The 21,490-nt window shown below is 38.9% G+C and overlaps 1 protein-coding gene across 1 annotated transcript in view; it reads left to right on the forward strand.

The window, feature by feature from the left end:
• slc38a5b (solute carrier family 38 member 5b) overlaps window positions 1-21,142 on the forward strand; it is a 41,931-nt gene extending 20,789 nt beyond the window's left edge. Inside the window, exons 2-16 of the mRNA XM_057357242.1 lie at window positions 8,513-8,654; window positions 10,600-10,669; window positions 10,747-10,862; window positions 13,479-13,552; window positions 13,778-13,870; window positions 15,408-15,489; window positions 16,151-16,233; window positions 16,428-16,486; window positions 16,823-16,939; window positions 17,140-17,219; window positions 17,589-17,689; window positions 18,755-18,879; window positions 19,010-19,154; window positions 19,284-19,387; window positions 19,493-21,142. Of these exons, the coding sequence (XP_057213225.1) occupies window positions 8,596-8,654; window positions 10,600-10,669; window positions 10,747-10,862; window positions 13,479-13,552; window positions 13,778-13,870; window positions 15,408-15,489; window positions 16,151-16,233; window positions 16,428-16,486; window positions 16,823-16,939; window positions 17,140-17,219; window positions 17,589-17,689; window positions 18,755-18,879; window positions 19,010-19,154; window positions 19,284-19,387; window positions 19,493-19,597 (1,413 nt within the window). The 5' untranslated portion in view covers window positions 8,513-8,595 and the 3' untranslated portion in view covers window positions 19,598-21,142. The remainder of the gene's footprint in view (window positions 1-8,512; window positions 8,655-10,599; window positions 10,670-10,746; window positions 10,863-13,478; window positions 13,553-13,777; window positions 13,871-15,407; window positions 15,490-16,150; window positions 16,234-16,427; window positions 16,487-16,822; window positions 16,940-17,139; window positions 17,220-17,588; window positions 17,690-18,754; window positions 18,880-19,009; window positions 19,155-19,283; window positions 19,388-19,492) is intronic.
• The last annotated feature ends 348 nt before the right edge of the window (window positions 21,143-21,490 follow it).

Raw genomic sequence — 21,490 nt, forward strand, 5'->3', positions numbered from 1 at the left:
ATGGACCGCAGGAGGCCATAGCGTGGAGAGAGGGGACAGCTTGGCCCGCAGCAGAGTAAGCTCTCGACACCTCAGATGCCGAAAAGCCTACGTGCTTTGGACGGGAGTCTAGGTCGAGCCCCTGGGGGACATCGACATATCCTCTAGCTGCCCCACCATCAAGGGAAGAAAGGGCGATGGAACTAGTTGACGTGTACGCGCCGAAGGGGAGCGTTCCAGGTCGTACTAGGTTCCTCATGCACTTCCGGGGGAACACGGCACTGGGGGCGAGTGCGGCTTGGAGCCGCTCTCAAGCCGAGTACCGTGTATCCAGCCGCGAGCGTTGGGAGAGGCAGTGCGGTGCACTGCAACCCAATGCCGGCGGCCCGGGAAAGCATGGCTGACATTTCGACTCCGCTTCTTCCTGATCTACGACCCCCCGAGGGAGGGAGCTTCAAGGAATCGTCGGAGTCTGATGCCAGTAAGTCACCCTCCGATGCTGCAACAGACATCTCATCATCACGTACCGTGTCCGAATACGTGGTTGAGGAACAAGACGGTGGGACCGTCTCATGGGGAATGGTCAGACGAGCGAGACGAGGTGCGAACGGTCCGCGAGCCAGTGGCTGACGGATTAGCGCTCACAGTAATCCTCATATCACCCTCGCTGCTCGCGTAGTGCGGAGGGCGAGTCTCGTAGGAGGAAGCACGAGTGTCTAGTCCGTGGGAACACAGCCACCCGTGACGCAACGTCTGAATCGTCAGTAGCCTCCCTTCTTCCCCCACTGGGTGAAGAACAGGCACTCCATCCATCACTAAGCAAGCACCTCCTGCGGGCAGGCTGGGCAGAGCAGCCCTGCCCCTTAGGCCGGGTACCAACTGAGTTATCCACAACATAGCTCTAACCGGACCTAGTGCTACCGGACGTTGTAACCCCCCAGCAGGGCGGTTCCGTCTGATGTATCCTCATGATTGGTTCCCACCTTGGTAACCCATGACCTTCCCTAGGTGGACCTCCACCTCGCAGTTAACTCCTTCAGTGCGCACATTCTTCCCATGAGTTCTCCCTCATCAGTGAGACCATGTTGGTATCTCCACTAAAATCCTCCCTCCGGTAGGAAGTGGTCTCTGTAGCGCATCCCCCGCTTGAGGAAGTAGCGCTTACCCAGTGGCCTTACGGTACCAGGCAGCTTCTCGCTGTTAGAGAAGCTAGGCCGCCGCCTGTGAGGACGAAGGCAGGGGCCTTCCCACCTTTCAAGTAAAGCTCTGGGACCCCCTACCTACCCACTGGTAGGTTACAATTTAGCGGCAGCGCTCACGGCTGACACGCCCAGGCCAGTCACCGTCGCTTTGCTAGAGATTGTGACAGGGCACAGTGTTGTGGCATTTTCCATAGGAACCCCATCTGTCGGCTCGACACAACATCGAGAGACCAACAGAAAGGGAACGTCTTGGTTACGGATGTAACCTCAGTTCCCTGATGGAGGGAACGAGACATTGTGTCCTTCTTGCCACAACACGTGCTGCCCACTGTAGCAGTTGTGAGAGGTCTCAGGCTCCTCAGAACTAAAGGTGAATGAATGAGGCACGCCGTCTCCCTTTTATACCCGGATATCCGGGGGCGGAGTCCGGCATGCAAATTTCATTCGCCAATTTCATTGGCCTTTTCTAAGAAGTCGGAAGCGATTGGTTCGAACCCCCCCATCTGTCGGCTCGACACAACGTCTCGTTCCCTCCATCAGGGAACTGAGGTTACATCCGTAACCAAGACGTTTTTCACACCCATCTCCCGCCAGGCCGACACCCTCCGGTTTTATTTCAGTTATTTCTCCTTTGAAACTCGCGGACCGACGGGAACCGGAACGCGTTCACGGGGTGGCTCTGTGGCTTGAGCCGCTGCCCATTTGCCCTCACAGGCTGGCGCCCTTTGGTAGGCAAAATAGAGAAGAGAGGATTCACATCCCCGCGAAAAACTTTCTCTTAATACACCGCTATATTATTCCACTCTGCGTTTTCCATTTGACGCTCTCTCCTCACAGTCTGTGTCCGCTCACTGAAGACGACAGATCGTTTCATCGACAGGTAGATGCAGTAGAGTCTACTAGCTGTTGTTGTTGTTGTTAAACTTTCTTTGCTTTTACAAAAAGCGTGTTATGAAAAGTGTTGTGTTCTGCAGACAACTCTGAATAAAAACAGGTAATATAGAGTTTATTTCCAATATTTCCCGTTCTGTGACCATAAGCGGTTCTTGTAAATAATATGCAAACACTGTTAAATCCATCCGTGTAAATAAAAAATGAAAACATTCTGCTAACTAATAAACAAAGTTAAAACAACCGAACTACGGGACGCGTGAAGGGACAAATTGCTCGTGCTTTTTCATACCGCGTTTAGATGTAAGTTATTTCATTTCTGACGTTGAGATATCTGGCAAAATGTAAATGCTAAATTAAGATGATACCTTGCAGATATACCATTCATGGATTCATGGCCTGTGAGCTGCATTGTCTCTTAGATTTACATTTAAGAATTTGACATGAAAATTATGTTATGTTAGATATAAAGTAATTAAAAAGATTTATAACAGAGGGGTGCCCTATTTGCCCTGCACAACCTTAGTTAACTAGACTTTACAAAACTATGGACCCATCTCATTATTATGAATACAATTTTAATGTGCATTTCAAACTCATATATCTGTCATATGCTTTACTGATGGAATTGCAATAGAATACTAATATATTTTTAACACTTTACAACGTTGCATTTGTTAACATTAGTTAAGCATTAGATTACATGTCTGCATTTGTTAATCTTTATTTTCAGTATTTACTAATATTTTTAAAAACATTGAACATGCACCATGAACTAACATGAACAATTGTATTTGCCATTAACTAACAATAAACAAGATTAATAAATGCTGACAACTGTATTGCTCATTGTTGGTTTCATGATAATGCAGGTGTTCCAAAATTTTAGATCCGAGACGTATAATCTCTCAAGATCCTCTAGAAATACAGGGAAAACACACACATTTGTTCCTTTTTAGTAGTTTTCTTATTAGGAATCAATCAATTTAATTTTAATTTTAAAATACATAATGGTACGACTGTATGATTATGTCAAAAACTAAAGTAGTCCCCTTGATATTGTAATGTTGATTATTAATGTTGATTGGATTTTACATTTAAGTATGTTTGAAACCTCCTACACGCTATAAATGCACCACTTGTGGCTCCCACTGTCAAAACAAGCATTATAAACGTGTAAACCAATGAACAAGTGGCATTGGAGAAAGAAAAACATTTGCTAATGCTAACAAACACATGATTTTAAATAGTACAGGGGCCCCCGAAAACAACTCGAGCCCAGGGGCCCTGATCCTCCTAAATCCGGCGCTGGTCGCTGCAGTCATCCAAGTCTGACTATAGCTCAGCACAGTAGAGTTTTATACCTTTCAAGGGGGAGGGATACATAGAGGTGGAGACGATCTAAACAAAGCATGCAAATGCAGTACAGGAATCAGCCCGTTTTTCCCAGCCAGAATTTCCCAACCAGAATTTTCCCAGCCCTGATCTCATCAGCATAACAGTGTCATTCAAATGCATAGGTGCTAATCCAATCAGCCTGACAGTACTGCCCATACCTTCACATTGTCATAGAGACAAAGGCACAACTGTGCCTTGAGTTTAGCATTCACCTTTAACTTGGGACCCTGCCCAATGGTCAGGAAGTGCATAAAGACAAAGGGTAATGTCTCAGACACCTGGGCTGCCTGACTTGATCTTCTTAGAATGTCATCATCTTTACCTCAAAATGTGAAACACACTGTACATAACTTTCTTCGTTTATATACTATTACATTGGAACCTAGATATAACATTTTATTAATTTGTAATCCCACACTAGACAAATTGCTTCATGGTTAAACTTGTAGTTTGTTACAGTTTTATATCATGATTGTTGATTGTCATACAGTCATGCATTTGTCATCATTCCTATAAACGACAGCATTTTTTTATTACTGCATGTTTATTATGTTATTTATCATCGTATGTTATTTCTATAGTGCTACTAGATAGCGTCTGGGTCCGTGTACGTTTTATTCATTTGATATCCTATTCGAAATCACATAACGAGAAATTGAAAAATGACTAGTTTCTGTCACGACGGGTGCGTGGAAGAACCCAAATGCAGGCAGGCAGTGGCAATGAAGGGGTTAACGGATTTATTACAACAAACAATAACAGAAACAAAACACCCACGAGGGGGTAACAAGGACACGACTAAGGTAAAAAACTGAAAACAAAACACTTCCCTCAGTGGGGGCAAAAACAATAGGACAAAATAACTAAACTATGACACGACACAACGTCTAACAATAGGCAGGGAACAAGCACAGTAAAACACAATGCACAGAGAACACTCACTTCGAGAGGACTGGGGCACGAACGGACACACATACACGACGTAGTACAATCCACGAGCACAAGACAAAGAAACAAGAGGGTATTTAAAGGGAAGACAAACAAGGGATAACGAACGAGGGCAGGTGTGGAACATAAGACACTCAGGTAAAGATAACAAGGAAACGAGAGGGGCGGGGCCAATGACGAGACACTGGAGAGAACGTATATTATTGTCAAAAGGACAATAATATGTTTCTCTCCACACATAACCAAAGGTTTTGTCATGACTCTGCTACAGGACCAAGAAAAACATGACTAAATGAAGCAGAGCCATGACAGAAGCCCCCCCTTTAATGAGCACCTCCAGGTGCTCACCAAGGGGTAGACGGACGAGACAAGACAGACTGAGACAGTGACAAAAACCAGACAAACATGGTGAACAAGACAAGGGGCAGACAGGACAACAAGACTACAGGATTGGGGTGGGATAACAAAAATAACAAACATGGGAGGGGGGGTGGGGCAAAACAAGAGTTCATAGGGGGCAGTCCAAAACGGTTGGGGGGAATAGTCCCAGTCCCCGGCTGCGCTCGAGGGCGCGGAGTCCTGGGGGACTTAGGACAAGTCCTGGGGGGGACAGTCTTTGACCCTGGGAGTTTCCCAGGGGCCGGCTTGGCTGCCGGACTGGGGACCGGCTGGAAGGCCGGCTGGACAGGGCTTGACGCCAGCTGGAAGGCCGGCTGGACAGGGCTTGACGCCGGCTGGAAGGCCGGCTGATGTACCGGCTGGATCGCCGGCTGGATCACTGGACTGGATGCCGGCTGGATCACCGGACTGGACGCCGGCTGGATCACCGGACTGGACGCCGGCTGCACCGGACTGGATTCCGGCTGCACCGGACTGGACACAGGACTGGACATCGGGCTGGACACAAGACTGGACACCGGAATGGACGCCGACTGGATGCCGATTGGATTACCGGACTGGACACCGGCTGCTGCACCGGCAGGGAGGGAAGTCCGCGCTGCTCGCCGCTGCCTCTTCCTCTTCAGCCGAGCCACCCGCCTGGAGGTCGGCTGAAGGAAAGAGGCAAAGGGTGCGGCTAGCTTCCGCTTCCGGGTCACTACAAACAATCTGCACAAAATTGAGATATAAGATTTTCACACGTGTATTTTAATTCCCGATTTCCACTTTTAAACACATTTGAAAAAAGAAAACGGACAACGGGTCATTTATTCGTTTTTCGTTTTCATAATCAACGCAAAAACTGGAAAACAGCTGGATTCCCGATTTTGATGTTCTAATTTCAAAAGGAAAATCCGTTGGCCGCCAAGTACACGGACCGCCACCCACATGTACGAATGCCATAATGAGTCCAAAATCCGTTTTTAAACGGCAAATGAAAAATAAAATATCCAGCCAAAAACGAAATTTCCGTTTGGTGAACTAAACGAAAAAAACAAGAAACTAGTCATTTTTCAATTTCTCGTTATGTGATTTCGAATAGGATATCAAATGAATAAAACGTACACGGACCCGTCTGGGCAAATGACACACTTAAAGTCATAGTTCACAAAAAAATCACAAAAAAGATATTTTGAAGGAAGTTGGTAACTGAACAGCGCTGTCATTCATTCACTTCTATCGTATGGACACAAAACCAATGCAAGTGAATGGGTGCCGGTTACCAACCTTAAAATAACCCAAAAATATCTATTGTGTTCTGCAGAAGAAAGAAAGTCATACAGGTTTGAAATAACAAGAGGGTGGGTGAGTAAATGATGACAGAATTTTCATTTTTGAAACTATTTTTGACTATCACTTTAACACCACCTGTGAATGTGTAGAAGTTTTTGTATTTTTGAACATGTAAGTATTCTTTGTATACAAGGACAAAAGTAATAATAATAATACCAATGTAAAAAGCATTCAGCAATTAAGTTTAGGAAAGAATAATTGTGAACTTCATTCTCCAGTTCGTGTTTTGAGACAAAATGGAGTGGCTTTCCAAAACATGACTCCACAATGCTTCATTATTTGTGTGATTGGTAACACTTTAAAATATGATGGTATTTGTTTACATTATAGCTAATGCATTAGCTAACACACAATGAACTAACAATGAACCTTACTTTTATAGCCTTTGTAAATCTTAGTTCATGTTTATATATATTTAAATCAAACAGTTTAAACTGTAACATTAGGTTAACATGTTAACCTAAACAATTGCATTGGCATTAGCTAATAGCTAACATCAACAAAAATAAATAAATGCTGAAAAACTGTATTGCTCCTTGTCTGCTAATGCATTTACTCATGTTAACGTATACAACCCTATTTAAATGTTACTGTATAATTATAGTCATATGCGTACATGTGGCATAAGCTATAACAACGTTACAGATTATGCAATTGTCCACTACCAGCAGATAACCTTTAGAATTGCCATTCGCGCTGATCTATGACACATGAATTTTGCTATGCTTTGTGGAATTTTACCATGGCACAGTACAAAAGGTCAGCATCTTAGGTTTGCAACCCGGATGCTAACTTTTAGTAATTGTATGTCGACAATCTATTAATTAGGTAAAGTTCCATTAGTATGGCAGTGCTGTTCCTACAGTATGACTTCTGATGTGTGTTTGCTAATTGCAATGGCCAAACATTTATAATAATTATAAGGTCATGATTTGCAATTATTTTGTCACATTAGACACCTTTTAAATGTCACTTAGTGTTTAACTAAATATGCACTGCAGTTTCAGATGCAGTCAGGATAATCACAAAACTATTCAAAGTCTCAGTTACCCCATAAAGTCACATGGTAACATACTTAAACTTAGATACTTTCCATTTTTTAAAGCTAAAGCTATTGCAAGATTTCTTTGATGCATGTGAGGAAAGACCGATATGTGAATCACCATGTGTTATTACAACAAATCTTATCAGGCTCACACCAGTGCACAAGGTTGTGCTGGAAAGGCAGCCTGGGAACTCAATCTGCCAGGGAGCGCTGGATACTCTCCAAACCTCAAGCCAGAGCCACGTATCCAACTGAATGTGACTGAATTTCAGATGCATCCCTGTTGCTTCCTCCCACAGTCTTTCACAGGGTCCTACACGCACCCAGATCTGATATTTGTTTACATTCTTTTTAATAGTGTCAACCTGGCATTACCATAGGATTTTTTTCTTCTTTTGCGTATTGGTGACCGTGTGAGATAAGTCGCATACACGTGACAAGAAACATTTTTCTAGTAGAGTTTGTTGAGTCACATACTGCTGTGTGGGTTACTATGCATGCACCGTTATTCCAAGCAAGTAGAACAGATCCCATAAATTTCAACAACCGAACCATCTGATCAGTTATCAGACAGCTACTGAGTTAATAAAAGACAAGTGATGGCTGATGTCAGACAGAATTACGAAGAACAGACGTAGTCTTCAATTCTCAACATCATATTCCCACATTTATCTGGAGGCTGTTTCGGTCACTCTTGTCAGTCAGAAAAGATTTGATGTCTGTCACCCTCAGGGATGAGTGACATGGCAACACAAAAACCAACAACATAAAAGCACGTTTACGTCAAACATGGGCCATGGCTCCAAACTGTCATTTAGCAATATCAAGAATGGCATGTTGTACCAAATATTTTTTTTGACTGGAGATGTGTGAAATGCATACGTAACACCCATAACAGCTACAGCCGTGTTTTGCATACATGATGTACCAAATGTTGCACTGTAATTTCTGCGTTCATATTTAAATTTTCATCTACGTAGTTAAAAAGTACAAAATAAAGAAATAAACCCACAGTTGCAGATCGTCAGAGACCCTTGTGCACTTTTAACCCTTAAAACATGACCACTTAACAGCCAATCTGAATAGAGGTAGTGGGAATTGGACACATGGACCTCATGTTTCCTGAACAATCCGCTACGTCTTGACCACTCTCACGGTATCCTATTGAATTACCAGAGATAGATTATTGGAAAAAGCGCCTAAATAGTAAATGAATGGAGGCTGAACGGTACATTTCTTAACTCAGATTGGTATAATGTACAATTTTCTAGTAATTTAATCTAAACTGATGAAATGCTGTTTTTTCTTTTTCTTGCAGATAAAAAGAAAACCCACCACTCAGCTTAACAGGACAACCTTATTTCACTTCCTAAAAGAGAAAAATAAATAAATAAAAGCACAATGGAACTTCAGAAATTAACAAACGGTCACCACCAAGACTTTCAACAGCTTGAAGAGGGGTATGTGTTATTCATTATTTTTTGTTCCTTATTTATATCACTTAAGGTCTTATTTTCAGTCAGAACGTTACTGAATCTGACACTAACATTTTCTGTTGACCTGTATGCAGACCAAAATCTCTCAACCAAAGCAGACACACCTTTAGTTCCTGAAATATACATCTTTAGAAAACTAAAAATATGTGTTTAAGTAAATATTTGTGTTAATGTAAAATTAGCCTGGAAAACATAGAACACAGAAATATATATTTTTCAAGGGATTGAGACATTTTTCAGCATACCACAAGAGCCCTCATTTCATTACCACGCACCTTGGGTCCAAGGTCAAAATAGTATATTATACATGCTAAACTGGTAAAGCGATAGTTCTCCCAAACACAAAAGAACATATTTTGAAGAATGTTGGTAACCAAACAACATCTTAAAGGTGCAGTGAACTAGGACCACAATTTTAACCAGAGCTTTTATATAAGAGGGAATCGTAAGAGCGAACATCCTGTAAGTGTCAGACCTGAAAACGCCCTTGTTACTGAAATAACAACTGTTATTGACACGAGGCTCAGCGAACGGCAGGTTCTGGAATGCACCTATCTATAGATAGGTTGAACACCGCCTCCACAGAAGAATATCAACGCCAACTTCTCTAGCCCTGCCCACTGGTTCGCGCATGACAGTACTGAACACAAGCTGCACGGAACCAGATAGAGCGAGTGTAAGCATCATGCCGTTAAAGGTCACAAAATATTGTGCAGTGCCTGGTTGTGCAAGAACACAGTCGCTGCATAACCTTCCTTCGGAATCCGACAGTAGGAATGCGTGGTTGAAGTTCATTTTTAAAGACGTTCCAGCTCACGTGGGGAAAACATTGAGCGTTTGTTCGCTTCATTTGAACGCGGATTCCTTGAACAAGTCTTTGCGGAGAGACTAAAATGAAAAAGTAGTGCTGTGTCGTCAATATTGGATCCGAAAGGAATGGCACAGCAATCTTATGTGAGTAAAACATATTTGTACTATGCGTCACTATTGCTTTGTTAGAGATCGCTTGATATGCCCTGATAGTATTACCTGGGGACCTCTAGACATTTGTAATAATTGTAATAGGCATCTCTGAGATTTGGCGGGCTCATATATCATATTTCAAGGTTTTATCCACCGTTTGCAAATAATGGAGGCTGTTTTGAAGTGTTTTGATATTATTTCTGGTGCTGGGTCATTTTGGCCGGGAGTCTACCGTTTGTTTATTTATCATGAAAACTATAACATTTGAGACTCGCGATCGTGGTGATCTTCTGTCCGGTTCGCTGGTCTTAAATGCTGACATGTACGGTCATATATCACTAAACACCATACATCTATAGGCTATACAAACTATACGCAAAGCATTGCCATCACATCCGGGAAATAAGTCCGTAAATTTGAGTAAAATCACATTACGTAACATTACGTGTCTAACCAAATTCACAGACGGCTCCAACTAAGTCAACTACGCAAGCTGCTATCCAACCATAGCAGTGGGCGTTTACTTCCAAGTCTTCTATGCGGCCCGCCTTTAAAAACCGAGCGTTTCTCCAGCCGGCCTCAAAACCAGGGTAGAAAATAGCCTATGACTTATTGATTTGGATGTTTTCGAATGTAAAAACCACGCGAACGTCATAAGTAGACACCAGACAATAGTATAAAACAATAAAAATGGCCAGTTCACTGCACCTTAAATTGATTTTACAAAGTTGAAAAGTGTCTAGGTCTCAGAAACCACATTTTTATTTTATTTTAAGGTGAACTTCCTCCAATGTTTTTTTTAATCTCTCACATACTGTTGCCTACAAAAGTGATAACAAAGAGTCTTGATAATTGTTTTATAAGCTATTATGGTCTTGATAATTGTTTTATAAGCTTTTAAAAACCATAATCTATATATTTTTTGTTTGTTTTCTGATACACAAAGAGAGTCAACTGAACGGGAGGAATTTTTACCACACAAGAGTGATGGCGGAAAACCACCTCAGTTTACAGATGTAAGTGAAGAAATCGAGCTGTTTGCGAGAATCTATTTTTCTCTTACTTTTCCACTGATATCTGTTTTTTATGTCAGTTTGAAGGAAAGACCTCATTTGGAATGTCTGTCTTCAACCTCAGCAATGCCATCATGGGCAGTGGGATTCTGGGACTGTCCTATGCCATGTCCAACACTGGTATCGTCCTTTTCTTGTGAGTGACACTTAAATCCTCTCTGTGTCTTAATAGTTGATGTGTTATCTGTCATGGATCGTATATACAAAATGTTGTGCAGTATTCCCATTCCCAAATTGTTCACCCAAAGACCTGCCATCTGTTGGATTTTTCATATCATTATAATGTTTCATTCTCTATATCTTTACAGCCTATGATTAGTATGGGATTACTTTTGTGTCAATAAAAATAAACGCAAACTTAAAAAAAACGAACAAAAAATACATTCAATCAGTCATAACTTCTAAAATGAATTCAACGGATCATCTTTTTAATGCTATAAATTAGTGCCTCATCTTCTATGGGATTACTTTTGTGTCAATAAAAATGAACGCAAACTTAAAAAAACAGACAAAAATATACAATGAGAAAGAAAAAAAACACTTTGATAACGAAAACAATAAACTCAATTGCAAGAATGTGACATGATTTTCAAATAAACTGCTATTTTTCTTAACAATTTTCTAAGTTTCGCTTTTGCAAATAATAGTTTTGAATTCTCTGCTAGATTTTTTTTTTCTCAAGTTTTCGTTCGCCTTTCTGGCACAAATCTCACGTGTGGGCGGGATTTATGGCCACTTTACTCTCATTGGTTAGTGAGATTTGGATTGACAGCTCCCTGACCAGGAAGTCGATACTGAAGACAGTGCAGCGGATCAGAGAACAATCTGCTTGCGGATTTCTGTATTGTAGTGTTTTAGTGTTTGTACTTAAATTACTTTCTTATTTTGTTAGTATATTAGCAGGGTTGCCAACTTTCACGCACTTAAAAGTAGGACACGCTTCCAGGCTCTATCACGCCATAACAACAAGCCAACGTCGAGCAAATACAGGATAGTATTTCATATTCACATGCAAATTTACGTGGGTTTAGAGGCCGTCAAGACAGCAGACTATAATTTATAATTACAATGATATCAGGAAAATGAGATGCCAGTGAGTTTTGAGGATATATACAATAAAGTGTTATGCTTCCAGTTAATATTTATAATTTATAAATTATAATCGTGGTGGCATTTTATGTATTGTTTCTATCTTTAAATGTTTGTTTATATTTTAAGAAGTCTCTCTTCTGCTTTTCTTTAACCTGTTTTATGTAGGTGTGTAAATACATAATGAAATTGTTGTTTGCAAGAGGCAGACTAAATTAATAAAACATTCTAAAGGCCTCTAATTGCGTCACCTTATGAATTTGTTTTGTTGTAGCGTTTAAAAACATAGATGTCATTTGAATGTATTGGTACTGTTTTATGAGGTGTACTTTCTGTGAATGTAAAGGAAAGGGGTATAATACTGTACATTCACCATGAGTTTAAAAAGAAAGATACAGTACTTGACTTATAAGTGGACTTAATTCTTTAAAAGGAGACTGTTTACAAGAGCGACAACGTCATCCTCCTCCTCAGCTGGACACAAGTCACCCTCAGGTACATTTATGTAACCAAGATAATAAAATTGCTAAAAGTTTCTCTATACAGTAACTATGCAGCAATGTTTTCAATTAGCACATTAATTTCTCACAACCCAATAATCTGTAACGTGTCTTTATTGGATGTTATAATGCAAGTTGTTCGTTCCTTTTTAAGAAAATAATCCTGACAAAAAATATAAAGCACACAATGAACGAGCTAAGTAAAGACAGAATTGCTACTGTACAGGAATAAAACTTTTAGCGATTTTCTTTATTTTCGGAATTACATTCATTTACCTGAGGGTGAGGAGGACGATGAAGAGGAAGACGCTTGGATCTACACCGCACATGACTTACCAACTTCAAATACCAATGACTAATATTCTAACTAAATAAGAAAGTAGTTTTAAGAACAAACAATAAAGATAACAGCATGCAGATGGTTCTCTAAAATTTGTTGCACTGTACTGTACTGTCTTCAGTATCGACTTCCTTGACAGGGAGCTATCAATCAAAAACTCACTAGCCAATTAGCGTAAAGCGGCCATAAGTCCCGCCCACACGTGAGGTTTGTGCCAGAATGGCGATTGAAAGCTTGAGAAGCATAAACGAAAACTCGGAAAGCGCAAATGAAAAATCTAGCAGCGAATTCAAAACGAAACTTAGCAGTTTATTTGAAAATCATGTCACATTCTTGCAATTGAGTTTATTGTTTTCATTATCAAAGTGTTTTTTTTCTTTCTCATTGTATATTTTTGTTAGTTTTTTTAAAGTTTGCGTTAATTTTTATTGACACAAAAGTAATCCCATAGATTAGCAGAGTAAAAACACATTTGAAAGATGCGATTCTCTCAATTCATTGCATGTGATTTGTGCAGGTGTTTCATGAGTAATGTTAGAAGAAGGTCTAGGAATTGAGCAAAGCACATATTCTATATGTACATGCTTACATAGCTTTGGTAGGCTGCTTGTGTTTGTGGTCCAGGAGAACTGGAGCATGTTAGGATAAAACAGACTTAAATCTCTGCCGTAAATTTGAACTTTTTTTTCTGAAGCAAAGACAACATGCCTGGCACCTAATAAGTAAAAATGTATAAACAGTATCAGTCAAAGAATACGTACAACGTTTTTTTTTTACATTACTCCATGTTTAAAGTGTCATCTTTTCTCTTTGCTCTCCATAGGATCTTGTTAACGTCCATTGCTGTCCTGTCATCATACTCTGTCCATCTTCTGCTGAAGTGTGCAGGGGTTGTGGGTATGGCCGATAATGTGATTTGAAATGTCTTAGTTATAACTTTGAAAGTCACAGTTAGTCACTTTGATTGAAATAATTATAAAATTGATATTTCTGTGTAAATGGTTCATTTCTCATAAATGTCATTTCAAAAGCTAACATTTTGTTTGCTTTTGTTAAGAATTTGAGTGGGTGGGTCTATCATGCCGAATCATTAATAACTAACCTGTGATGTTTTCTGTACAGGGATTCGCGCTTATGAACAACTTGGCAAGCGCGCGTTTGGACACCCAGGAAAAATACTGGCAGCTGTTGTCATAACCATACACAACATTGGTGGTCAGTTGGAGAGCTCTGTTTTTCCACTTTACTGTTTGAATACTGTAAAATAATACGTTAATAGTAGGCCTTATTACAAGTTATCCATTATCTTACATAATTATATATACTGTAGTTGGTATTAAATCAAAAGCATCATGCATTTATATTTGTAAAGGCTGTATAAAGAAGGCTTTTATAAATACTTTCATGTGATTTTCTAGCGATTTTCACAAGGAATGTACAGTATGGACACTTATGGGTCTCGCCTGAAATAATAGCAGGGCAGTGTTATATAACGTCCTCTCTCAGACCATGTAACAAAAGTTTTTTTGTCCTGCCTGTGGCATTGCAATATATGTGTAATGTCTTTGCCACTCTAAAGTTAGTGCTGGACAGACTGTGGTTTTGTAGTTCACATCAGGCTACAGTCTATTTATTACTGCCATGGCCAAAGTAGGATTATGAGTCCTGTGGGCACTATTCTTTTCTGAGGCCCCCCTATTATTGCCCCTATGAAATATACAGTACAAGTCTGATTTAAAGGGATAGTTCACCCAAAAATGAAAATTCTGTCATCATTTACGCAACCAATGCAAGTCAATGGATATCGCTGTTGTTCACATTCTTCAAAATATCTTCTTTTGTGTTCTGCAAAAATTCATACAGGCTTGAAATGACAACAGGGTGAGTAAATAATGACATAAATAATGTTTTGGGTGAACTATCCCTCGTAGACAAATCAATGCACTGCAGTTCACTCTTAGTCAATTAAAAGTATGGTTGATAATTAGGGCTGAAACGATTCCTCGAGTTACTAGAGTTATTCGAATACAAAAAATCATCAAGGCAATTTTTGTTGCATGCTACACGTTTACATGCTACACGTTTGACTGCGTCTGCGCTTTATAAGGACATGAACTTCATCCCCAGAGTTACTCTGAGAGTTTATTTCACTAACATTTTATTGATTGAGTGAAGAAACAGACATACTAAAAAATAAGCGACTTCCGACAACCTGCCAAAATAAAAGTCCGGTTAACTCGGTATTTTATGTGGACAAATATATTACTATATTATTATATATTAATATATTAAATATATATTTAATAATAAAGAAAAAAGAAACTAAAACTAATTTAGATAAACTAAATGCATCATGCATAAGATGAAGTTAGTTGTTTACCTTTGAAATTATTCTTTCTATTTTTATTAATGTTTCTTATTATACATTTGTATTATATTGTATTCTGAATGTAATATGGCAATGTAATGTATTAAATGGGTTCACTTTTCACATTTATTAATGTATGCAATTTCAGCAATACAATTTTTTTTTCTAAAAAGGAAACACATTAGTTGTTCATTTTAAGAGACCTGTTTTTTTTCTCTTGTATATTTAGTATTGCTCTTTAATAAAGAAAAAGTAATTATTATCCAAATACCCGATTAATCGATGGAAAATCAGTAAAATACTTGATTACTAAAATAATCTATAGCTGCAGCCCTATTGATAATATGACCAAACTGTTCATGATATACCTTCTTTTTCTTTTAGCAATGTCTAGCTACCTCTTCATTGTGAAATATGAGCTACCTCTGGTCATTCAAGCTTTCCTTGGTCTTCAACATAGCAGTGGGTGAGAAAAAACATCTGCTGTTCCCCATAATCCCATAATAATTCTAATTAAATGTACCAAAGAATTAAATAAAAATTTCACAGGTCTTTCAAAGTAACATGCAAAACAAATAAAAGCTGTTCAAAATGTAATCTGTTAAACCATTAGTATTGCGATCTTATTGTTTATTTAATCCTTCTTTTACAAACCTCACTATTACTCTTAAGGGATCGGCATACTACATTCGAAATCGAAAAACGACCGCCTGTGACCTGATTTCGAACAAATGGAAAGTTCGTGTTGGCCGGTAAACACCCTCGAGACACCATTGGTCCATGGCCATTACGTAATAGGTGGGTGTGTTATGTAGCGCCGCCTGGTCTGTGGAAAATAACACGTCATTTTATTTGCATACGTCATGTAAACCCCGCCTCCAGAAACAAAGGGATGTTGGATTGGAAAACGTTGAGACGGTATAGTGTTTTCGAGCTTCGTTTTACCCCCAAACGCAGAACGAGAGCGCAATTCGCCTGGACTATGCCGAGCCCTTTAGTCTGGACATGATTCGGAACGCAGAGCATTCCAAATCCACAATGCGTTGTTGAAATATACAGTACATAAAAACATTCACTTTGACACTGGATCAGGTTTAATCATACTTTTTAATTCTCTTTTATTTAAGTGAATGGTTCCAGAACGGCAACTATCTGATCGTCATTGTGTCCATATGTGTCATTTTGCCACTTGCTCTGATGAGACAACTTGGTAAGCTATTCTGCTCAGTGTTTGAACTACTTACACATTTTCTTATTTAATTCAGAATTATTTGATTGAGCATACTGCTGGGGTTTATTAAATCTAATGTTAATTATCTGGTTTAAGATTTGATTTGTGACTTAATGTAATCCAAATGACAGGTAGCGAGCTGGTGTTGGAATAATGGTTGTTGTTTGTTGCAGGGTACCTGGGCTACACCAGTGGCTTCTCTCTGTCGTGTATGGTCTTCTTTCTGATTTCAGTAAGTGATGTGGGAGGTGTCGACCTATAAGATAAGATGTTGACTTAATTCTGTGGCTTGTGCACTGTTCTAGTAAAGATAGACAGTAGCCTTGTAAAGATAGACATTAGTGCTGAAAGCAATAAAAATTGGGCGACAATAAATAAAGGAACGTAAAATACAATTTTTTTTTTAAAAGTTCAATTAAATTCTACAGTTTTGATTTCAGAGGATGTAGAAGAAAAATGCAATGGTTGACAAATGCAATGCTCCACCCACTGCCCAATATGGAGAACATTTGCCTCTGATGTTGACCAATGAGAAGTTCAGAAATCTCTTTACCTCTGTGTTCCACAGGTCATCTATAAAAAGTTTAACATCCCCTGTCCTTTCGACGGTTTCACAAACCACACTGCCGAAAACATATCTATTGATGGCGAATGTGAAGCCAAATACTTCACCATCAACCAGCAGGTCAGGAAATAAACATTGCAAACGTTATTTTAACTCTTTATGACCTGCAACCGAGGACTATTTTCCTTACAGTAGAGCTTTTAGAGCTGTTCCTAACATGAGGGAAATGCTTTGTATGTAGATGTTGAATAAGGTTGCCGAGCGACATGTACTTTCAGTATGATGTAAGTGTAAGGACAGTTATTCTGTTTGTCTTGCAGACGGCCTACACTGTTCCAATTTTGGCTTTTGCTTTTGTGTGCCACCCTGAGGTGCTACCCATCTACACTGAACTGCTCAAGTATGTTCAGAACACATATGCAGTGAAAAACATATTGAAAGAGTTCCCAATTGAAAATAAAAGACTTGTTCATTCTTTTGACAGACACTTACTGAGGGAGGAAAATATACATACAAAAGCATTCAATACTGTGTTATGTCCCAAAGTATGAATTTAGACCATGAATATGTTTTTACACATTTAAAATCTCTTTTCTACTTAACGATAACCTAAGATAAGATGTGTTTCTGCATACACCATGTTTATCTGATTTAACAGGAAGTATTTCTGTTTCTTTGTTGGAAAAGGGAAATATGAGTCAAAAGTAAATCTGGGTTGTTTATTTCGGGTTGTTTACGGTCTTTATGGTTGTTGTTTTGACACTTCTAGTCCCACAAAGAGACGCATGCAGGCCATTGCCAACGTGTCCATCCTGGGGATGTTTGTCATGTATCTGCTCACTGCCATCTTTGGCTACCTCACCTTTTATTGTAAGCACTCTGGATTTTAAATGAACAAAAATCATGTCCAATGCTGCATGTCAGCCAAGAAATGAATGCACCCAAACAATCTCACAGCAATTCGTGACTATTTTACGAAGCGGCTAATTTGTGGGAATTCATACGATTTTGTCTGATTTGCTTTTGTGCCAATAATGGTTAGTTCTGGAACTTCGTTATTGTTTTTCCTTAATTAAGTTTTTGTACGATTCACTTCATTCAAATTTATACGAATTAGCCACCTCATAAAATAGTTACGAATTCCTGTGAGATCAGGCTGATGTACCATTTCAATTGCTACCCTTACTCTACCCCAAAATCACTTTTTAAATAAAAGACATTAATCTTAGGAATTGTGTTAGGAATGAGTTTACAGAGGCTGTCAGTCAAGAATCATTTCCTTTTCTATTAAATGCAGCTAAAGGCATTGCTTATACAGCCGCTGAAAAATTAAGAGACCATTCCACATTTTCATTTAATCAGCATTCTAGATGTATTGTGGCCATTCCAGTCCAGCGTCTGCTAAATTTCAACAAAAAATCAAACCTCAGGAGTCATCCAACAGCAATGTGAAAGACTGACAGCATAACAAGAAACATGAAAACTGTTATAAAATTCAAAGTTGTCACATAAAAATAATAATTTTGGAACTTTTTCTAAATACATAATACAAATATTACTGTTGTATTGCTTAAAAGTGAATATGAATACAGTGCATCTTTTCTGTTATTTTGACCTGTTTCTCCAGTTTTCATTTTCTGTAAATAAATGCAAATAGAAACAATACTTTTATTTGAAATTTGGGAGAAATATTGTTAGTAGTTCACAGAATGAAACAAAAATGATTGTTTTACCTAAACACATACCTATAAATACTACATTCAGGAAAAACTAAAAACTAAATTTGAAATGGTCTCTTAATTCTTTCCGGGTTAGTGTCATACATACTCCTGCTATATTTGTTTTACAATAATCATGTTGTTTGCAGTCTGAAAATGTCTTGAAAAAATGTCTAAAGTTAGCTGCAATGAATGTTATTTTCCCTGTTTGAACCAGTGAACACAGAGGCAGAACTTCTGCACACCTACAGCAAGGTGGATCCCCTGGACATTCTCATTCTGTGTGTGCGTCTGGCAGTGCTGGTGGCTGTCACTTTAACTGTTCCTGTTGTTCTCTTCCCGGTAATGGGACAAATGTTATCTGCCCCACCTTTCTGCTTATTACGTGTCAATATAATGCCATAACAAACTTATAACTGATTATGATAATGATTGAGGTTTAATTGTGGTCTTTGTCTTGTTCCACTTTCAGATTCGCAGAGCTATTCTTCAGCTACTGTTCCCTGATAAGCCCTTCCACTGGGTGCGTCACGTCCTCATTGCATTGTGTCTGCTTTTTGTTGTGAACCTGCTTGTCATCTTCGTGCCCAATATTCGTGACATCTTTGGCATCATTGGTGAGTACATAAAGAAAATGAATCCAATTGTATCTAAGCCCCTTAAAGAGCATTCGAGTTTCATACATTTAATGCATTACTTGAATACTTTTTAGTAGTATAAATTACAGCTTTATTGTTTTTTTACAGGTGCAACCTCTGCTCCGAGCCTGATCTTCATCCTTCCGGGTCTGTTCTACATCCGTATCGTTTCCACAGAGCAGGAGCCAATGAATTCAAGGCCAAAGATTCAAGTAAGTCGCGGACTCGCATTCTGAACACATTTTGAATTACGGATGTGAATTCAACGTCGCCTCAGTACTCAGACATCATAAGCTCATGGTTTTCTTCCACTTCAGGCTGCTTGTTTCACCGCTCTGGGCTTCATCTTCATGTCCATGAGCTTGACGTTCATCGTGCTGGACTGGATCTATGGGGAGAACCGAAGTGGAGGAGGTCACTAATCTTCAACCGCAAAACTGTAAGGGTCCGAACAGCCTGCTTAGATGAACACCACCTCCCCTTCGCTCCTGACCATGAGAGAAGGCCATCACTGATAGGCTGGACCCATCTCACCTCAGATGCTTTGTCCCACTCAGTTAGGAAAGATTAGGTGGAGGATTTCAAGGGGACGTGGCATGTCATGTCATTTTGAGGCCGTTTCAGACTGTGCCTGCACACAGTCGTTTCTCCTAAAATGCTTCTTATTGATAACTGATGTTCGTGTTGTTGATGGAAGCCAACCAAACTCTTTAAAATTGTGTTGAACAGCAGGCATAACATAAGGCAGAATCCAAAATAAATGAATGGAGAGGTTATTATCTGATGGAGACTATAGGAAACAAGTTCCTCACTACACCTCTGCCCAAACTTACTATCATCTGTTGCCCATATCAAACCACAGGCAATGGTCCCAGAGTGCAATACCAAGGAAATTGAAACTGCCACCTGTTTTCCTGCAACAATTCTGGTCCACTACAATACAATGTGATTCAGGAAAACTAGGAAGATAATTAGGAAAAGATGCACCATCTCAGAGTAGCTTTAATAAAAGCTACAAGCCTGAAATGAATCAGTAAACTTTTATATCCAATATTCAAACTGCTGCTTATGAAACTGATAAAAAATGTGTTTTAGTTGACATAAAACTTGGTCCTAAAATATTGTGCGATATCTTCAGCATCATTTGTGAATTGTTAAAACAGCTTTATGCTCAGATTTTGTTTGTCTGCAGGATTTATTTTGTTAAATGTGAGGTACATGGAGTTGTAGGTGGGATAAAATGCCATGTGGGGAGAAAAACTCCACTTGATGAGGTGCTTCATTACAATGCTGTGATTCTCAAAGAAGTCCAGTGCAAATACTGTGAATTTATGTGATTTTTCCTATCACAGTCTGGGGTCACATGTATCATATTTTCACTGGCTGACATGATCCAATTTATTCATACTTTTACTGAACATTTGATGACAAACAAATTATACCCCAAAATCATTTTGGGGTAAAAAACTAACAACAAGAACTACTTAACTGAGAAATAAAACCAAAGACATTCCCTGCAGACATTTACAAAGAGTTAAGTATTTGTTTTTAAACTATCATGTATATTAAAATTTGAACCATGCATTAAATGCATTAACCATGCATTAAAGTAAAAAATGAAATGGCTGTACATGTCATTAGAGAAAATAACAGCTTTTTCCTCCTGATCTTCTGTAGACAGCTCAGGCCTTTGCTAATACTATTACAGAATAGCACCCCCTCATCCCCCCCCCCCCAATCCCAGATTCCTTCAATGTCTATTTATTCTGTTTTATGAAAATGCACAGTATTTAAATTTCTCTGTGTAGTAAAGGTGCCAAAGATTTACAGTTCCAATGTGAGACTCTAAAGACAGTCAGGTTGAATAAGTTCTTTTCTACTGCTTTTACATTTGTCCTTTGGTTTACTTGACCTTTGACTTTGTACCTGCCATTTTCAATAAAGATTGTACAGTCAGTATTAAGTAAGTGCAAAATGTATTTTTTTATTTGTTTACCCGCATTGACTAGGGGTTGAGTACAACTGGTTTTATATATTTTAGGGCTGTCTATGTTTGTGTACTGTGCATATTCATTTTGTATTTATAAAAACATACACATACATGCTTATATTTAATAGAAATATAAAAATGAATAAGCATTGATATATAATTTAAATTATACATAAATATAAATATATACAATATGTATGTGTTTATAAATACAAAATTATTCCTTTTATAAATTAAAAATTAATATGCACAGTACACAGACTTATATTATGTAAACACAAACTTTAATACTAACATATTTATTAAATATCTTGCAGTATATGAA

Source organism: Triplophysa rosa, linkage group LG17, assembly GCF_024868665.1.
Source record: "Triplophysa rosa linkage group LG17, Trosa_1v2, whole genome shotgun sequence".
In the NCBI taxonomy this organism is placed as follows: Eukaryota; Metazoa; Chordata; class Actinopteri; order Cypriniformes; family Nemacheilidae; genus Triplophysa; species Triplophysa rosa.